Source organism: Chlamydotis macqueenii, chromosome 3, assembly GCF_036417535.1.
Source record: "Chlamydotis macqueenii isolate bChlMac1 chromosome 3, bChlMac1.mat, whole genome shotgun sequence".
Taxonomy (NCBI): Eukaryota; Metazoa; Chordata; class Aves; order Otidiformes; family Otididae; genus Chlamydotis; species Chlamydotis macqueenii.
In genome coordinates, this window is record NC_141558.1 from 61,983,362 (window position 1) to 62,004,700 (window position 21,339).

General features: G+C 38.1%; 1 protein-coding gene across 2 annotated transcripts in view; it reads right to left on the reverse strand.

Annotated features, from left to right (window-relative positions):
* The window catches only part of HBS1L (HBS1 like translational GTPase), a 60,984-nt gene that overhangs the window by 10,356 nt on the left and 29,289 nt on the right, over nt 1–21,339 (reverse strand). For both annotated transcript variants that reach the window (XM_086743447.1, XM_086743446.1), the window contains exons 5-11: nt 16,638–16,746; nt 7,478–7,725; nt 6,829–6,994; nt 4,471–4,588; nt 1,733–1,879; nt 1,002–1,076; nt 102–219 (exon numbers count right to left, since the gene is read on the reverse strand). In XM_086743447.1, coding sequence (XP_086599573.1) covers nt 102–219; nt 1,002–1,076; nt 1,733–1,879; nt 4,471–4,588; nt 6,829–6,994; nt 7,478–7,725; nt 16,638–16,746 — 981 coding nt within the window. The remainder of the gene's footprint in view (nt 1–101; nt 220–1,001; nt 1,077–1,732; nt 1,880–4,470; nt 4,589–6,828; nt 6,995–7,477; nt 7,726–16,637; nt 16,747–21,339) is intronic.

Genomic DNA, 21,339 nt, shown 5'->3' on the forward strand with positions numbered 1-21,339 from the left:
TTCATTTCAAAGACTTTGTCCCACATTTCCCTCAAAATAAAAGTTTTGACATACGCAGGACTAAGATACATTAGCTTCTAAAAGAAGAAAATTGCACTCACCAATTTGCTCTAACAAACACTTTCCTTTATACCACTGTGTGAGGTCACTTGACTGACACCTTGTGACCAGATTTTCACCACCAAGGCCACTCGTTGGGATATAAGCTACATCTGATTCCTAATTAAGAAAACAAACAAGTTAAGCATACATCAGCCACAGGATCTTCTAGCAGAAGGAAGAGCTGCATTTTTTCAATATTACGCATCTAAGCTATAAAAGAACAGTTGGCACACTCATATTTGTTTCCCCTGGAGAAAGTAAATTACTCAGTGGATCCATTTGCTGTTTACCTCTTGCCTGATTGTAGTGCTCCAACAAAGAGTTGGAGATATTTAAACATGACAATAGCAACACTAAAAACTAGCAACTGAGGTCAGGTAACAAACTCCAATTCCATATTGCCAGGAAAAACTTCAGTTTGAATTGCTAGTTTATGCACAGGGACTTCAGGAAGGCCACAGCCAGTCCAAATTGATAGCAGTTGGAACTGAGGAAATGTGAGAAGAAAAGTCAAGAATGGCAAATGGAGAATGGTCTTACAAGTTCACAATCCACACTAACACCTGCTCTGGTATAAGACTCTCTAGTGTCATTCACGTGATCTTGAACATTAAGATAGGCAATCCTTGGTCTGCCCTGCTTTGCAGACAACAATCCCAAGAACCTACAAATGAAGTGAGTGCCTCAAAGATTCAACAGACCTAAACAAAGACGACAACAGAAAGAGTATTAAAGAACTGACTAACCTTATCCAGGGCTCAACATACACCCTGCCAGTAAGGGTACTATGTGCACATAGTAGTAGCAGGAAAGTGACACAACATAACCTGATTGCAATAAAAGCTCATCCTACCCAAATGCCTGAACAAAGCAACAAAGACTTCAGAAATTTACAGTACCTTAAAGCCAGCTTGTTTAAGAAATTGGCCGAGCTTACTTGTAATTTCCAGAAATCTTTCCTGTTGCCAGTTGACCTAAAGTAGAAAACAGATTATGATAATAAAATTGTAGATTTGTAACTATGACTTGAACATATAGTGCATGTTTTCAACTTTGTAGTACCAGTAGGTGTTCTTCACACACAGCACCCAATTAAAGTATAAATACAAGATTTCCAGGAGGATTCATAGTTGAATACATAACATACACATTAACAATTACTGATAGCAAACAACACACCACTTAACTTGCAAGCCCCTTTAGTTTGATTTCCCCTTGAATAGGACCTTTTTTTTTTCAAGCTTACACAAAATTCAGATTCAGCAAGAATATGTACAACACAGTAATAATCTAAAACACAGCTACTAATATTTAACACACTCTACAGGTTTAATAAAGCTCCTGGGGTCTTGACCTGAATGACCACCAAGATGTCCTTGCAGATGCCATGGGGTTAACTGCTTATGTGAGATTTTCACAAGTACAAGAGGGACTCATACTCAAAACTAGCCTTCTGTGTGCTTTGAAAATACACCCATAAATACTGTAAAGTCTAAACAAAAGAGACAGAGTTGAGAATCAAAGAAAGAAACAATGCTTTATTATTAGTTTCGCAATATTGATCCTAAAACTTCAGGTTCACAATCCTAGATGGAAGCCCTTCAATTAAATGAAAAAATTAAGCATGTACCTGGTCCATTTTATTGACTGCAACAGCTAGCTGTGTCACTCCAAGAGAGCGCACTAACAATCCATGTTCTCGAGTTTGTCCACCTGTCTCAAACCCTGCTTCAAACTCTCCTCTGCTAGCATCCACAACCAAAATAGCCACATCAGCCTAGATTTAAAAAAAATAATAATAAATACAGTGGTTAAGAGATGGAAATAATCTCATTAAGTATGTCAATCAGCAACATTTCACACAAAATGTACATGGGAGGAATCCTGATGTGCTTCAAATGTAATCGAAACTGTTCAGTCCTATCTGTCATACCCACTCCAGTGAGATATTATGGCATTATATCATCCTATGTCATAAATCACTATTGTCTGTTAAACACAAGTTAACTCTTGGTTTTGTCCTCTTCAAACTAGCCACTATGGATATGCTGCACAGACTTCAAATAAAGAAAAGCAGTTCATGGTCCAGAAGCTTAAGAATGGGTATGAGCACAATGTCCAGTTCTCCCTGCCGCAGTCTGGATGCCTTTGTAGTGAGAAGCTGCAAAAGTTACAGATAAATCACTTCACTATACAACTGGGACAACCAGTAGACTGCATGTTCGATGTGGATCCTTCACAGTCTACTCACTGGAGCATGCCAAAGTCACAAGGTGGAAAAGACAAAGTAGCCTATTTTATCATCTAGGCAAACTCTCTGCCACAGCATTAAGAGCAAATAGGTATCACAGAGTCTACAGCACTGCACAAAAGTCAGCATGTAAGCACAGGGAGAAACTACAAGTTTTGCTGTTAGCCTTAAAGGCTGCTAATATTTCTGCTACTTTTCCTGCTTTGATAAGTAACAGCCGGTTAGACCATCATCAAGTACCAACCAACAGATGTGAACAATAAAGGTTCTGCTGTCAAGAGGCAGGTGTAAGACATTTTCATAGGACTGATGAGGCTGACATAACAGAAAGAGGAGAAAAAGTGGTACTTTATCCCTTTCCTTACAGGCTTATGCTTTAGGATACCAGAAGAAAGAACAGAGACAGCACATTGTCCTGGCCCTGAATTCCCCTCATCCTGTCCTAGCCATGAAATCCCCACAGCTCATACAGAGACAGCACAAGTGTGAGAATGGGAAAAGTATGAGGGATTAGTTTCCCCCCCAGCTCTCAGCCTCAGAAGTGCATTGCGGTGAACTTCTCCCTCAAAAAAAGGACATCCTGTATTTTCTAAATTATAGAAACCGTGCCTCTGAACTTATGTGAATTAACCATTTGCATCAAAGGCCAGATCCTGGCCCTGATAAGGTTGATTTGCATTTTGCATAACTGCAGTTGGGGATTCACCTCCTAACAGAATTCCCCACAATAAAAAGGCATCAGAGCCATTTCCACGTTTGCTTTCTTCCACCCATTGCTTCAGCACTGAGCCTACTCTAACAGGCAACAGAAATTTGCAACGTTTCAGTGGCTCCTTAACAGGCTTCAGAATAGACCACCCCCTCACTATCCTGAGAGCTGAGGGAACAGAGAGATACGATGTCTTATTAGGCCAGCTTAATCTTCTGCTGAACTGATACAACTGCTGGTGCATCTGCAAGTCTTCTCTTAACACTTCTGGCTGTATTACTTCTCCCTCAAAAGAGAGTCAACATTTCCCACTGTTCTGAAACGAAAGATCCATTCCTAATTTTAAAATTCCTGGACTTCCTACAACATACGCTCCACAATACAGATGACTGCACAAGCTCTACGCTGTAATTTGCAAACTTCTGACTATTCTGCAGCCTAACCACTGGGTCACAAAGTCTGAATTCTTACCCAAGCTCTGCTTCAGAGCTAGAACACAATGTGGGGGAAAGCAGTCTTCCTACAGTACAGTTCTCTATCTGTAAAATCATACTAACGGTACCCATCCTTACTGAGATCTAAAGATAAAACTCATATTTCAGACTGTAATGACATGCACAAAGCAAAAACCTCTAAACAGTAGCTTAGCTTTGGGAAAAAAAAAATCTTTGATTACAACTCTACTTTGGAAAATGAATTCTACTATTTAAAAAAAGGTGCATTTAAGTGGGGAAAAGAAAAAAAAATCACACATTGTAACCACATGTTATTCTTCCTCCCCTCTGATAATAATTATTATTTCTATAAATTAAATAACTAACCTATATGAGAACGGTAAGTGCCATAATGAATTCACTGGCATTAAACTTTTGACTTTACCTACTGTTCCTAAAGCAAGTGGCACAAAGTCTCTGCAAATGTCCTGCTGACAACACAGATGCATTCTGCATAAAATTTTGTTATCTATGTTATGTTTTCTCATCTCATATAAAATACACTGTAACACAGAAGAATGCCTTTTGTCTGACCTCTCCAAATCTTTTTTCTTTAAACCTAAAACCATTTAAAATCTTTAAGTGAGCCACTTTCACAGAACTTCTTGCTGTGCAGGCATATGACACATTTGAATAGCTTTCAAAGCTCAACTCTGATTTTTTCAAACTGCAACTTAGTATTCAAATTACTTCCCTAATAAAACTGTCCTCCAAACAAAAAAAAGAAAAGCAATTGTCTTTAAGGTTAAACAAACACATTCTTTTTCAAGTTTAGAAAACTCATGAAAACCTCAAAGATATCTTAGCACCATCAATGATTCCATTTCATTTTAGATTTTAAAAGAAGAAAACCAATTTAAGAAAAAGTTTTAAGTAATAATGCTATTGGAAAAAGAGTTTTAGGCCATCTCTACCTGTGCAGCTCCTGTGATCATATTTGGAATGAAGTCTTTGTGGCCTGGAGCATCCATCAGTGTAATTACTTTAGTCTTTGTCTCGAATTTGGTCATACCCACATCCATTGTCACTCCCCTTAAACAAAGCATACATGCAATGCACCATTAAAACTGCTCTGAAAGCTTCACAGAGATATAAGGTAAGCTATTAAGAAGAGAAATCTCCTTGCTTGAAAAACAAACCTCTAGAGCTGCCTTCCAGTAACTCTAGTCGTGAAGAAACAGACGCCCAGAATTCCCAGTACGAACTCCATTCACCCAGAGACATTGTCCCAACAAACACAGTGAGAACATGAAAACTGCACTGTGTATTTAAATCATTACTAATTCTACTTTTAATACCTAGCTCTTCAGAAAAAGGCATCATATAGTAATAGAAACACAGCCAAGAATAAAAAAAAAAAAAAAAAAAAAAAAAAAAAAAAAAAAGAAGGTATCGGACTATAGGAATACAGTTATACATTTGCAAAGACCCACATGAAGAACTACTGATTATCAAGGAGGGATCACAGCGCTTTGATTGAGTTCCACAGATCACTAACAGCCACACGTTCTGCACAGTACATTGGATAGGAATCATCTGACCAAATGCAAACACCTATCCTGCACATGTCTGTTTCTGGGTTAGTCATCTGCATCTCCCTTTATAGATTATGAAGATGAACAGGCATTTTCAAGAGAAAAAACTTCTCACATTAGCACAGATACTTAAAATACACTACCTCCAATGACAAAATAACTCCCAAGAAAATAACCCTCCAAAACCCCCAAACATTTACAGATGGATCCAGAAAGTTTTTGTTTAAAAATACAAAACTCAAAAGTAAAGAGAAAACAGAATCAATAAAAAATAACAATTCAAACCACTTTCCCCTGAAGAATCAGTTTCGCTTCTGAAGAGAGGTCTGGTACCTAAATGCACAACTGTTGGATACTAAAAAAACACAGACCAAGGGATATAACTTTTAAGGCTCATGACAATTATTCCACAAACTTTACTTTCTGTGAACATTTTACTCTTTGTGGGCAACAAATAATTGTGTCTATTGCCAGTTTCACATGTTAATTACATCCTACCAAAGGCAGCTTGTATTAATAAATCAACTAACTTAACATGGTGTTTAATTATTCTATTACAGTTCCGTGAAAGGAATTTATCTTCAAAGTTTGTCTGTTTTACACCCAACTACATCTATGAGGATTAAGAAAAAGACCTTTCCCCCATCAGCTTTTCCTCTTTTAGATCTTTAGACTATAATGTCACGACAACACTATCACTACAGTATAATCAGCCTTAACTGATGCAAGGCTACTTTTAAAATTTGTGTTTGGTCGCTTCAGGATTGTTCCCCCCTTCCTCGTATCTGCACCCTCCCAACACACACATCCCCACTCAGGTTTACACGCGCACTTTGTAAATGAAAGGACTGACATAGGCAACAGTTCAGCTGTATACAGGGACACTGCAAAAGTGTATCCACCTTTGAAAACAACAACAATTACACACTCTATAGGGGCCTGCCTTATTCCATGTTCTTCAGCATTGTTTACATTGTGAAGGTTACCTTTCCAACCAGAAGAGCTTATATACTATGAAACTGTGAGTGAAAAGTGATTGTAAAAATATAAACACGTAAAAATATTGCCTTTCTTTTATTATTTGTGAATACAGAACACATCTTTAGCTTCCCATATAGCGTTCTTAAAATGCTTACAGATTTTTTTTAAATTAGCTTCACTGCTTCCACATTACATACTTTTTCAGTATTATAAAATTTCATTTAAAATTTTGTTCTCAAGTAACTAATTTAGTTTATAAAGAATCCAAATATACTAATTTAATTAATGTATAGATTTTATATTCAATGTGATGTAAGTCACATGATGAACTGACACTTCAGTGCTTAGTTTATAATTCTGACACCTTTTCATAGAAAAATTTAACCTAGAGCTTTCCTATACAATGATAACCAAAGTGAGATAAATTTGGCAGCAATAAATCAGTAAGGCAGCTTGAAGTGAACTACTTTGGCTACTAGAACATTCTGCATTGTAGTTCTACACTGCACTCCACAGCATAGAAATATGTGAAGAAATACTCCACTTCCTGTTCACATCTTATAACCAAACAAGGATACTATTTTTTTCTTTTGATAACATGCACTCATATAGACAAATACTTGCTAGTAAGCATCAAGTAAATATCTTTAAACATTTAGAATATTTCTACCAAAGTATTATCAGTAGCTTGGTATTTCCTAACAAATACTGTTCTTTCAGGAAAAAAAGGTAATACTCGTTAAAAGATATTTCTACCTTTCTCGTTCTTCACCAGTTTCATCCAAGACCCATGCATAGGCAAACGAAGCTTTGCCAGCCTTCTTAGACTCCTGTTCATACTTGTGCATAGTTCTTTTGTTCACATTTCCCAAAAGGTATAGCAGATGACCCATTAAAGTACTTTTACCTGCATCAACATGTCCTATGGAGGAAAATAAATATTTCATAAATTTTATTAATTGATGTATCTAAAATACAGTACAAGAAGAAATATACTAACACATATAAAAACCACATGCACTAATAATGCTTATGCAATCCACAGAATTTCACAATGCTGTAAAAAAGAGATACAGAGAGATAGTTTATTGAAACAGTCGTTTAGCGTGACAGCCATACAGCACCTCCAAATTAATACTAAAAAGAACACACTGCAAGAATGAAACCAAACCAAAGTACATTTTACTATACTGTCCAAAGGAAGCTAAATCCACCTCACTGTCCTAGTCAAGGACATCTGAATGTACTCCCTCCAAAGAGTAACGGTCAAGCAGATGCAACCGAGAACAGTATGAGATTTCCCTTCCCTGGACACAGGACAGTTTTGCTTCTGTATCACTTCCAGACTCAATCAACACAGTTTTTAATCTCTGTGTTTGTCAAAAATGTCTTTTAAGAGTATTACCTATTACCACCAAATTAAGCAGTTGCTTTCCTCCTTGTCTCTTCTCCAACTCTGCTTTCACATCTATTTGTTGTTTTGTCTTGCTGGACTTTTTTACTGGAGTAGGCACCATATTCTGCTCTTCTGAAACTTGGGATGAAAGAGTAGATTTTGAGACTGCCTCAAGTACTCCAGAAGCTACACTGGCATCTTCAGTTAACAGTCCTTTCTGAGGTGTGTTAGCATGGCCATTTTCTTCAGCAATCACACTAAGGAAAAAAGGAAAACACAAGGAATGCAAATGACGAAGAAGTTCTAGAAATATAGGCGAGAAATTGAGTTTTCCCTTCACTATCATGTAAGTTCCAGACAAAGAGTATGTGATAAGCCCATTAAGGTGGAAGTGATAGGCAGCTGGATACAAACTGCACAGATACCAGCTCTGAACATCTTGTCTCAAAAGCACTGTGTACAAAAGCAAGATAAGAAATAATCTTGTAAAATACATGAAACAGATAAACAAAAGCTTCCCACAGCCACTTCTTTTAATAGGGAGGGAAAGGACAGTTGTGCAGAAAAACTACAGAGCTGGTTGTCTCTGAAGTTTCAACTTTGAAACATCGATCTTGTAACAGCTTCCACACACAGTACAAGTATTGCAGCCGAATGTAACGATGTTGTATTGTGTGAACACCAATATAGCATAAAAAGTAGATACTAAGCATATCTAGCTGCAATTTAAGGTGTAATGCTTATATAGAGTCATAACAGACAAATTACATTTATCAATACTGAGAAAATGTGTCTGGTGCATAAAAGAAGGCATCTAGGACTAATGAGATTTGGATTCCTCAACTCCCCTTTTCTAACATCCTGTTCTCCCACAGATCACCATACCAGTCCTAACAGTAAATAATCTAAATACATTATTCTTTTACACACTCTCACTCTTTTTGAAGTGAATGTAACTTGTCTGTTCATGCCAGCCATGCTGGTTTCAGGGGCAGAGATGGTACCTGCACTTCTGCATAATGGATAGACAATTCTGTATGAAGTCTATTCACAAGAACTTATCCTATCAAAATATTCTAAATCACTTGAAGGAGAAGGACAAGTATCTATCAAACTACTGCCTTAGGTCACACAATCATGATATTTTAGATTTGACACTAAAAATCAGCTGTACTATATCACCAAGTATAGCCTTAGACAAGCTCCAGTATGTAGCTCTATAAGAAAGTACACTTGATTCCCTAAATCCCAAAAATCGGTAGGTCATCATTGTTTTAGATATAGTTATGGTGAAAGGTGATTACACATGAACTATTCCACAGAAAAATAGCCACTACAGTTTTTTGTGCTTTCTTTTACTGGAAAAGATAAGTGCATTTCTATAAGGCTGTACAGAATGCTCTATTTTTTAAAATTCCTTAAATAGTACATTAAGTTCAAGCTGAAAACCCACTTTGGAATGGCACAACGGTTATTTTCTCCAATGTTTCATCAGGGACATTTTACTTCATAAAAACTGATTGAACACAATCAAGTCGATAGAATGCAATTATGCAAAGTATTGCAGTCACAAAGCTTTCTATATATTTTAACAACATATTTAAAATAATCTGAATGATATAAAGTACACCAGATCACTTTTGCCTGAATCATGTATTGAGAGCCTCATATATTCACAACTACTTTGCATTAGCCATCTTTCACCAAGATTAAGACTCTCTTCCATCTTTTACCCTTTTTTCAGATAAACTTCAGTTCAGTGCACACGTAACATCTTGCACTTTCACACTGAAGTGCTACAACTAGTGTCAATATGCAAAGGTCACACTGTAATGCAAATACGGTCTTTTACATTGGTATCAAGTTTTCTTCCTTGAAATGCTAACATTTGAAGTTTTGGAGAGAAGCATTTCTATAAGAAGCTGTAACAAAGCAGTCTTTGCAGTTGTCAATTATCTTATCTCCTTCTCAATGCCTGCATTTCTTCCCAAATCAAATTTTCAAAACTGAAAAAATTTAAAAGGAAGATATTTAGATGAAGCTGCAAGTAATGAGACCCAAACACATAACTCACGTTTTTCTACAGCTTTCCAAAATATATTCAGACTATCACATCAAGCCTACTAAAAGACATAAATATATTTTGAAAGACAGGCTATTTGTAAGCTTCTAAATGCTATTTTGTATAGCTAGGTAATTATATTTTTTTTCTAATTCCAGATGCTCAGACCTTCTTGCAGGCCAAACCCTATGTCAGTAAGGATTCCAAAAAACAGGTTGGATGCTGAGTGGTAGAATTCAACTAATTACAGCACCTGAAAGAATCACAGTTCTTGCCAGATAAAATAACTACTCTCTCAATTCTAAGTAGCTTTTATTATGAGTACCACTGCTTAAAGCTGCCAAATAGTTTTTGCTTTGGGTAGTGCAAAGAAAAAGTGCTAGATATAACTGAAATAATGAGTGAAACATGACTCCAGTCATCATAACATTACGCCTCACTACTTTTTCAAGGCTACAATATTTGAACAGTCAGTACACCGCTTCATTTAGAGTTTTACAAGTTTCAGATATTACTATGTTTTGGAAAACTGAAAACAACCTGTGCCATGATAAACCAAGACTTGCCATTTCCGAGGAGAAACATCAGAATGGATAGAGTGTATGATCTACTTACAGAGCATCTCTGACAAGACAATTCAGCTTTTTGCTGACCAATGTCGGGGAAAGGGAGAGCAAGTTCATTGCTAGGTATCTAAACGGGAAGATGGGCAGATCAAATGTACAATTCCGGTCTCATTGAAGTAGATGAAGAGGAGATGCAGCAATAAGACCCTGACAGTTAGTTATTCCTCATGGTAACCAGATGAGCAGTTTATTGAAAGCATGATAACAGCTCAGAAAAATGCTAAAGAGCTCCATCTCTAAGAGTCAGTGAAAAAATGAATTACATTGAAAATGCTCTTCAGCGAGTCTTTTCCACCAAGACTTTTCAAAATTATTGAATTGAAAATTTCTATTAGAGGATAGAGCATAATGGATAGCATACCAGTACCTAGTATGACACTAGTGCAGGCAATTGAGGGTATAAACAGATCAACTGCATTAGCAAGCATCCTTGGTAGCAAAGTTCCAATTTGCTCTGAGTTATGTTGAACCACCGTATCAAGTAAAATTCATGTTTGGAGACAGAGCACTTCCTAACCAATTGCTTGTGTCTTTGTATGAGAACTCAATGGAACTACCAAGAGCAGTGTCAGGTTGCCAAGATCTGTGCCTGTCTGCCACATCACTAGTAGCCAGTAACATGCAGCCATGGATTAAGCAACTCTTGACTCCTTTGAAAGGCCAGAAACATTTAAGCACTTTGTATGTGCACTGATGTCACGTACTCAAGAAAACATGACCACCAACAATTCAGACACAAATGTTAAGAAAAACTTACCACAGCTTTTTCTTAGGAAATCAGCAGACATATAAAAGCCTGGCAAGGACCAACATTTAGTTAAAATTAAAACTGCCAGGCCAGAAACTTCCTATGTTGTCTTGACAACAAGGACCATAAGAGTAAATTGAGCAAAATGTTATGGTTATATCACTGTTTTCTGAGGAAAATTAAGAAATACGATATAGGTTGTTATAAGACATGTTAGAAAACACTCAATCTCATACAACCGTTGAAAGGTCTCGTGAGACCCCACCTGGAGTATTGTGTCCAGCTCTGGAGCCCCCAACATAAGAAAGACATGGACCAGTTGGAGTGAGACCAGAGGAAGGCCACGAACATGATCAGAGGGCTGGAGCACCTCTCCCATGAGGACACGCTGAGAGAGTTGAGGCTGTTCAGCCTGGAGAAGAGGCGGCTCCAGGGAGACCTGATAGAGGCCTTCCAGTGCCTCAAGGGGGCCTACAGGAAAGACGGGGAGAGACTGTTCAGTAGGGCCTGTTGTGACAGGACTAGGGGTAATGGTTTTGAAATAGAGGGAGGAAGATTTAGATTAGATATTAGGAAAAAATCTTTTACAATGAGGGTAGTGGAACACTGGCACAGGTTACTCAGAGAGGTGGTGGAAGCCCCATCCCTGGAAACATTCAAGGCCAGGTTGGGTGGGGCTCTGAGCAGTTGGAGATGTCCCTTGCAGAGCAGTTGGACTAAATGACCTTTGAAGGTCCCTTCCAACCCTAACCATTCTATGATTCTAAGGTTCACACTACCATGCATTCAAAGAGGAACCTGAAAGCTTATCTGCTGAAGACTAACTGCATAATTTAGCTTTTAAACATTATGTTCAATCTTCTAGTTTAGACGTTTAGTGAATTATTTTTATACAACCGACTCTTTCGGAGTACTTACAGTCATTACAGGAATGTCTACATTTATTTCCCCTTTCAAAATTATTAACTACACAATATTGGTCAGGCTGGTTAAAAAAAAAAAAAAATCACCCTTTCTTGCTCACAACTTCTGGCTTCCTTCATGACTTAACAGGAAGAAAAAGCCTAGTAAATAGTTTTGCTAGAGCATCAGAAAAACAGTTTGTCAGAAGTGAGCAAACTCCATTTTCTGTAGACAATCTCACTAAGAATACCCAGCAACAAAGGCAATCAACACTTAATGCAATTCATGACTTCTAATAATCTATTCATTTTAAATAAGATTAATTTATTATTATGGGGTCATACCTTATAACAAGATTGAGTTATAAAGACTAAATAGCCAGATGAAAAAATGGATTTTTTTGCTAATGCTAGGCTGTTGGTTTTAAAAACATGGTCCACTAATTACCTTTAAGATCCCATAAAAGATGACAACAAAAATTAGTTCATACATACTATACAATCACCTTCTAATGGTGTCTGCACCAACACCAAACAAATATTTGGGGATGAAAGTAAGGGGCAGAGTTACAGGTGTTTTACAATCCAAACTGCTATGAATAATTTAGAACACTGTGTTTTTGGTTGGCTCTAACATGGTTCTCAGCCACTCTACATTCAGGGACCCTGGAATAGTTTGTATCATGTTTCCAGATAAGTGACATACTGGATTTTGTGATACAGTAAATTAAGCCTTCAAGACTTGCTGGTAATCCCTTTAGATAAATCCTCAATATTGTGAAGATGTTTCTTAATTCATCTCACTTATTTAGTGGTGCTGCTGAAATATGAATCAAGAACAAGCCTCCTGCCATAGAAATTGGATGCACATTAGGCATTTAGCTTTAAGTGGGAGGAATAGATAAGGAGTGGAGGGATTTGTAAAAGTGCATGAGATTTGGAGCACAGCCAAGCAACGAATATGGAAGAAAGCACAATTTAAATTGTCAAGTTATCTGCATGTATAAAGACTCCTGCTTCAAGGAGTCTGTGATAGCCTTCTTTCTTCTTTCATTCTACAGGCCACTGTGGAGGCACTGCCAAGGCACTAGGACCTAGACTTTAAAAATGGAGGAGAAGGCCTTGGCTGTATTTGTATCATATTTTTCCTTCTCTGCTATAGGACAGTGGCATTTGCTCTCCTGATTCTTTTCCTAACAGTTGGAGCCTGACTAGCGCCTTTCCACAGTCTCTGCATAAAGTCTCTGCTAAATAGATTGTGGTTAGCTGAAGCACTAGCATTGTCATGCAAGCTTGTCATGACTTTGTATGCATATGTTTCTAAACTTGAAAGACAGAGCAAAACATGAACCCTTGCCTCAACTCCATGAGCACCTGAGTTGGATTTTTTTCTCCTGCAGTTATCTTCTGGATTATGGACAGCGTAACAATAAGTTGTCAGGGAACAAAATGAATTTGTTTACTAACGCCTAACAAAGGCTCGTTCTTTTGACTCTTTTCAGACCCTTTTTATATTACTGTTGCATTGATAAATGTACTGCAGAGGGTTTATAGTAATACAGATTTCTAAGTACACAGTTTATATCATTGACCAAGGAGGACTCAGGCAGCCTCACCTCTGAGCCTGGCAAGGTCATAGAGCAGATTCTCCTGGGAACCATGCTAAGGCACATGGAGAGCAAGGAGGTGGTTGGTGACAGCCAACGTGGCTTCACCAAGGGCAGATCATGCTTGACCAATTTGGTGGCCTTCTGTGATGGGGTGACAGCCTCGGTGGACAAGGGACGAGCAACGGACAACATCTAACAGGACTTGTGCAAAGCTTTTGACACTGTCCCGCATGACATCCTTCTCTCTAAACTAGAGAGACATGGGTTTGATGGACGGACCACTCGGTGGATAAGGAGTTGGCTGGATGGCCGCACTCAAGAGAGTGGTGGTTAATGGCTCTATGTCCAAGTGGAGACCGGTCACGAGTGGTGTCCTTCAGGGGTCTGTGTTGGGCCCAGCCCTGTTCAACATCTTTGTTGGCGACATGGACAGTGGGATAGAGTGCACCCTCAGCAAGTTCGCCGATGACAGCAAGCTGTGTGGTGCCGTCGACACGCTGGAAGGGAGGGATGCCATCCAGAGGGACCTTGACAGGCTGGAGAGGTGGGCCCGTGCCAACCTCATGAAGTTCAACCAGGCAAAGTGCAAGGTCCTGCACCTGGGTTGTGGCAATCCCAGGCACAAATACAGGCTGGGCGGAGAATGGATTGAGAGCAGCCCTGAGGAGAAGGACTTGGGAGTGCTGGTGGACGAGAAGCTTAACATGAGTAGGCAATGCGCCCTTGTGGCCCAGAAGGCCAACCGCATCCTGGGCTGCATCAAGAGAAGCGTGGCCAGCAGGTCGAGGGAGGTGATTCTCCCCCTCTACTCTGTCCTGGTGAGACCCCACCTGGAGTACTGTGTCCAGTTCTGGAGCCCCCAACACAAGAAGGACATGGACCAGTTAGAGAAGGTCCAGAGGAGGGCCACAAAGATGATCAGAGGGCTGGAGCATCTCTCCTATGAGGACAGGCTGAGGAAGTTGGGGCTGTTCAGCCTGGAGAAGAGGAGGCTCTGGGGAGACCTGATAGCGGTCTTCCAGTACCTCAAGGGGGCCTACAAGAAAGATGGGGAGAGGCTGTAGGGCCTGTTGTGATAGGACGAGGCCCTGTAGGGCCTGTTGTGATAGGACGAGGGGTAATGGTTTTAAGATAGAGGGAGGTAGATTTAGATTGGAAATTAGGAAAAAATTTTTTACGATGCGAGTTATAGAACACTGGAACAGGTTGCCCAGAAAGGTGGTGGAAGCCCCATCCCTGGAAACTTTCAAGGCCAGGTTGGATGAGGCTCTGAGCAACCTGATCTAGTTGGGGATGTCCCTGCTCCTTGCAGGGGGGTTGGACTAGATGACCTTTGAAGGTCCCTTCCAACTCTAACCATTCTATGATTCTATGATCTTGCCTCAGAGACTGTGCCATCACTAGTCTATCCAGGAATCACTCCAGTCTACAGATGAGGAAGCATTCTTCTCTCCTCTGGCTGTCATACCCAGAGTCACTGATTAGTAGATGCAAGGGAAAAAATAAATTATGTTCCCTTTTATATATTGCAAATCTCAAACAGCACAGAAAGAGGATTTTGAAAGGCCCAGAAATTTTTCATTTGGAGCTTATTGCATCTAAGTAGCTGAATGAAAGTGATGTCTCTTAGTAATGACATTTAGCAGTATAAAGGGAATAATGACATTGGATTCAGAGGTTGTATCAAATGTGCTTAGGAGACTAAGTAGATGCAACTGCTTGCTCTCCATTCAGTTATCAAACATACAGAAAATATTGTAAAATAAAGACCATGCTGCCCTCTTACTCTCAAAAATACTTTCCAGATCAGAACTGCAAACACTGCAGAATGAGGTGTGGATGTTGGTACTGCTTACACATGCAAATTTTTTTCCTGTGGATGAACTATGGAATTTCTTGCCACAGATCAAGTGGTGTCCTCATTCCGGCTAGGATAGCGTTACCTTTCACCTTAGCTGGGAACTGGAGCTGGTGGCCTCTCACTGAGGGACACAACTGGATAGGTTACTGATTAGCCAACAGCTGGGATAGTTTACCCAAGCTGGCCAAAGGGCTCTTCCATCCCATCTGACATCATGCTCAGGATATAAGTGAGGAGGGTGCTGAGGGAAGTCTCCTGCTACTCGGGAGGAAGCTGAGCATTAGGATCTACTGCGAGCTATTGCACTGTAAATTATGTGCTTCAGTATTTTCTATTATTAGTTTTGTTTGTTTGTTTTCCATCTCTATTTTGTTTTCTTCTGTTATTCTCTTGTTTGTTTTTTTTTAATCTCAACCCATGGGTTTTGCCTTCTTTTCTTCACCAATTCTCTCCCTGTTCCCTCACAGGGTGGGAGGGGGTGAGCGAAAGACTGCATAGCTTGGTCCTGAGCAGGGCTAAACTATGACAGGTGGCTATTATGAGATTGGGTTCAAAAACAGATTAAGCACATACAAGTAAGAAAAATCCATTAACCATTCTTAATAGAAACAGCCCAATAAAAAAAACATGGTGGGGAGCCACAGAACACTGCATGTAATGACACATCACGGTCTGTATTCCCAACATGCATGCCCTGTTCTTATCTATTTCTTTAAGTATTCATTGCCGGCTACTCGTGCAGGTAGACTCTGATCCAGATGTCTGTTTTCATGCTCTCACGAGACATCCCCCCAGCAGTTCCAAGTCAGGATAAAATTAGAACTACTGCTTAACCACTCTAATTTAGGTAAAGCATAAGGAGGACTGATTTCTTCTCTAAAACAGTTGTACCCTGGACACCTGTTGAAGTTAATAAAAGCTGCAGAGGAAGACAAAGTTTAGCCATAAGTAATTGTTTTCCCCATAAATTATTCTTAAATTTATTACTTCCTTTGAAGAACAAGCAATTACAGTTAAGATTTATTGATTTCATAATTCCACTTAGAGAACTAAATTTAAAATAAACGAACCCCAAGAAAGTTCAGTATTCTATGAAGCGGATGTTTAAATAATCCGACTAGCTGATAACTCTCTGCACTATTCATAGTGAAAGGATTTGTTAAACTCAAAACGTGAGGTACCATCTTCTGAAAGTAATTCTGAGTCAAACAAGAAGCTGAGATGGTTAGTTCTGGAGAGTGACACTAAAACTGCTGTAAAAAATAGAAGAAAAAAAAAAAAGAACACCACCACTTGCTACAGGTGCATCAGTCTGAAAGGAGAGCTGCTGATGTACCTTGATTACAAGGGCTTGGCTTACCATGGAACTTCAAATCCCATAGATTGTTTCTTTCCAGACACTGTCATTTTGGTAACTTTTGGCACAATTTCAGATTCCACTCTGGCTGACTGGGAATCCCTTGCTTTTCCTAGTAATAGACAAAAAGTAAGTTTGAACTTAAGGTTGTTACTAATAGGTGTTAAATATAAAGTTTAACAAGTTACAATACTTCTCTTCAACCCAAAAGTGTTGTACTTGAATATATTACATATTTATTTGAAACAAATCTACAAACAGTTATATGTATTGTTAAAAATCTCATCTGTATCTCCAAGCATTCACATGACACTACATCATTCAAGAAATTTATTCACAGCAGTTCTGCAGGATGCCAGAAGCATTTCATGCAATATGAGGATGAAGAAATACCTTGCAGTTGCTCACTACCTGGTTAGGTTAATTCTTATCTAGTTTTCCTCTTGTCTTAATATTGTTGAGCCTCAAGGTAATTGTAAGGTAAAAAAATTTGTCCGCCTCAGGTACTGCTAGCAGAGCACAAGCTACTGCTACAAGTGTGGGCTACCAGGACTTCCTTGAAATCTGGAAACATAATTGTCTTGTACTGAATTACACTGAAGAAGCCAGGTAATACCCAAAAGCTAGCTAATTTAAAGGTTATTTACAAAGAACTACCAGAGTTGAGTAACTTATGAGTAACTTAATTACTTTAAAGGTATAAATTTTTACCATAACTTAAATGAAGATACAATTACAGTAAGGTTCATTCTTAATTTTGTGAGACTAGAGTTTCACAACTAATAGCACTATAGTGCTATTAGTTTCTTGTCAGGCTGAAAAAAAAAATATATATACATATATTACTTTGGGGAGAGGGAGTTTAAATAAAAGAACTAACCAGCTCTTTTTTTTTTTTTTCCCCCCACAATTTCCTCTTTAACAAGCTAGGATCCCGTCTTCCTTCAAGGAAGAAGACTTCCAGTTTTACATTGGGAGTGACAGTGGCTGTACCTTGTATTCTGAAGTATGTTATATGCACAGGAAAGCAAAACAATAACCTGAATTCAGAATTAAGCTGCAAGTTTTACACAGTCTTCACCTACAGATGTATCTGACTAGAAAAATGCTGCTACTCTTCCAGTAATAAACTTGTGTCAAGTAAATACTTATTCTGAATAACAGGTTCATCTGTTAAGTATTTTAGATTACTACTGTAAGATGAACTGTTGGAGTCATTTGGTCCTACTCATTTAGGTTAACTCTTTATTGTGTTCTAAAGTGTGACAGCTACACCTTTAAAACCACAGAATCACGCTGCTTTGCAGGTGATATATAAAGTTGCAGTCGAGGCTACTGAATATTCCAGGTAAGGAAACACCATACCACAAACATGTCTGTAACAGCACACCAAAAAAAAAGCTGTTGTGCAACTTTTTCTAAACAATCACGCTACAGATTGAGACATTCTTATTTAACTGATGACTTGGTCTTCATCTCTCTCGCTTGTCTTATCTGCTGACAGTCATTTTATTTATATACCACCTGGAGATCTCTGGAAATAGTCTGTATGTGTATTATTAATAGTTGCATAACAAGTATACTGTAAATAAGGAAAAAGAGTAAGAGAAATAAAGGCAACAGCACACATCATGGTTTACAATAATCACAAATTATGTCACTGACAAACAAATAGTAAAGACTCAGAATATAAAATTCTCAGATCACTGGACAAGGACTACTAGTTAAGCACAAAGATCTTGTTTCATCTTGAAGCTCCTACACAGATCATCTACAAAAATTTTTTAAATAGTTAACAACTTGAGTTACAGTCAAAATTACATTACTTTTGTTGCCAACTTGGTATGTTTTTTTTCCATTTCAATTCTAACAATTTTCAAGCAGCCAACACTTTCAACTGCCAGTTAAACATGAACGCTTTACACGTTATTTGAAAGCTGAATGACAGTTAATTCTCAGAGACTACAATGTTTGAAATCTGGCTGCTAGGAACTAATAATTACAAAAAAAAAACCACAATGAAATTCAAATGAGATTAGTTGAAAGAAACCAAGATAACAATTCATATAACTTGAAAATAACTTGCAATTTATTAGCAATATTTGCTTCATATGATCCAAAATCAAAAGTCAAAGGTTTTACAAAATAGAATCATAGAATAGTTAGGGTTGGAAGGGACCTTTAAAATACATCTGCTCTAATCAATTTAGAAATTAAGCTTCACTCTGTACAAATACTGTTGGGGTGTTTGACAGTGATCCAAAGTTAAATGTACAAAGAGACAAAATATATTCAACGAATCAAATATTTGGCACAGAAAACACAAATTTTAAACTAGGGATTAGGAAGCACTGAAAGTTGAAAGAAGAAACAAAAACAAAATTATAAAGAGCACGAGAAAGTAAAGCAATTGTCCATCAACAGCACTGACAATTTGGGTGGGTTTTTTCTTTTTTATGTATTTTTATAAAGCACTAATACTTCAGCATAGGTGAAGCAAGGAAGCAGACCAGGATCATATAAAGACAAACTGAGCCACAGAAGATAATCCTGGAATGGTGGCATTCAAATAGATGCAAAGACAATGCAAGAATTATTAGTAACACTACTGACAGAGCGTCAAATATAATTTTCTGACTTCAATGTTTTTATAACCAAGTACAATAAAATCAAGGAGTGCATTTGAGATAAAGATCAAATTTGTCTTTTCTGCGCCTCAGGCACCATTAAAGTTCAGTAAGTATGGGCTTCATTACAAAAGACACAAGACCGGGAAAGGTGTATACTTTACTATCTAATCTATAGGGCACCAGAGAAAACTGCAGATAAATTCTTATCTGCTTTAGCAGGCAAAGCAAAAGCCATTCAGCACTTATGCAAATCCTTATGGAACTAAAAGGAAGTCAATGCACAATGCTGATACAATTCTTAAAACACTTTTAAACCAACAGAGAATCCTATGGCAACTGAAGTGCACTACAAGCCTGGAAAAAGTGTAGGAGCAGTAATCCCAATCTGATTAGGACAAGAGCAGCTGTGACGAAAATTAACTTCTGAAGGGAAAGGATATAAAGGATATATAAGTTTTTGCCAAGAAAGGCTTCATCAAGTTCTTCATGCCTACTCCCATTTGGACATTCTTAAACACACACCTAAGTAATTCAATGACAATATGGTTCCTAAATCAATAAAATAAAAGCATAGGCAGATACATCTTTCATAAACTCCTAAAGAAGCCCAAATATCTCCTTGGTACATTTTACTTACTCTAGCACTGAAAAAATCAAACATAAGAGTGGATCACATGCAAGTTAATGCACCCACTTGCCAATGGTGTCAAACTGCAGAGCAAGAGATTTTACTGAAGAGGACACTCCATAAAAATTCTGGCAATTCACTGACTTAACACTAGGAAAATTAAAGACATTTTCCTTCCCTGAAAACAGAAAAGTACACATCCCTAAGGTATATAAATGTAAAGGCTTGTCAGGATTAAAGTTCTCACAATTCAGAATGTTTAAGAACCAAAACTTCTAGCCTATTTTAAACAAAGTAGTTTTCAGATGGATATTTGGTATTTAGACTGCACCGACACCAGCATACTGTAGCTATGAGTCAAATACTATTACAAAACAAAACATGCACCGATACACTTTTTCTCAGTATTAAATTAGGATGAGCCTAATACCAAAGGGAACAGACAGACGTGCACTGACGTTACTCTGCTACAAGTACAGACTTTCTATATAACCACAACCAAGCCACTTGTCTATCAACAGCAACAGCCACCAATCCCATAAAAGAAAAAAGACAGCGTGCTGGTTTTGTGCACCATGTCATGAGCTTGTTCCAAGTACATTTTGTGACTCACTGATTAAAAAAATGTTTTTTGCATACACTACTGGCAGTGCAACTATTGAGCGTACAATTGAAGCACAGACAAGACAGTTCTGACTGCAAAACAGATTCAATAACTAAGGCCTCTATCAAGATGTACTTCCCTTCCTATATGCTGTGACATGATTTAAAACTAATTTTAAGCTCCTACAATTGTGAAATTATTCCAAATATGGACTACAAATCAGACAACCAGATGCCGCGATACCAGCCTGATCCCATACAATTCTGTGCTCAGAAGCATGTATCACCCGTTTGCCCACATATATGTGGGTTTATAATAACATCTAGTACATCCATCCATCTCTCTAATCAGCTGTTTCAAAATTTTGACTGGAACATATCCCAGCTGACAAATTTCAAACTGTTTATATGCTTCCATTTATTCCACAAACCTTGCAAGCCTCTAGCCTTTAATTAAAATTTGCCTTAAAAACAGTAGAATTCTATTTTTCTCCCTTCAAATTTCACAAAATAAATTTCACAAAAACAATACCATAAGGAAATATAAAAATCTGTCAAATTAAACAGATACACTACTGAAAATATTATTTTTATATATAATTTTTTTTTTTAGAATTCAACTGAATTATCTGACATTCATAAATTCTACAAAATGCTGTAGGACATGGCAGCAACTTGCAGCACAGCTTAGTTAAGTTTTCCACAGAGCACACTGGATCTTCAGGGGCAGTGGTACTGAGTATTAGTATTAGTAACACATCACAGTGGTAGGAATAATATCAGAAGTTCAGGACTCTCAACTATGTCCTACCAGTACATAACATGACTACTGAACTTAGAACGT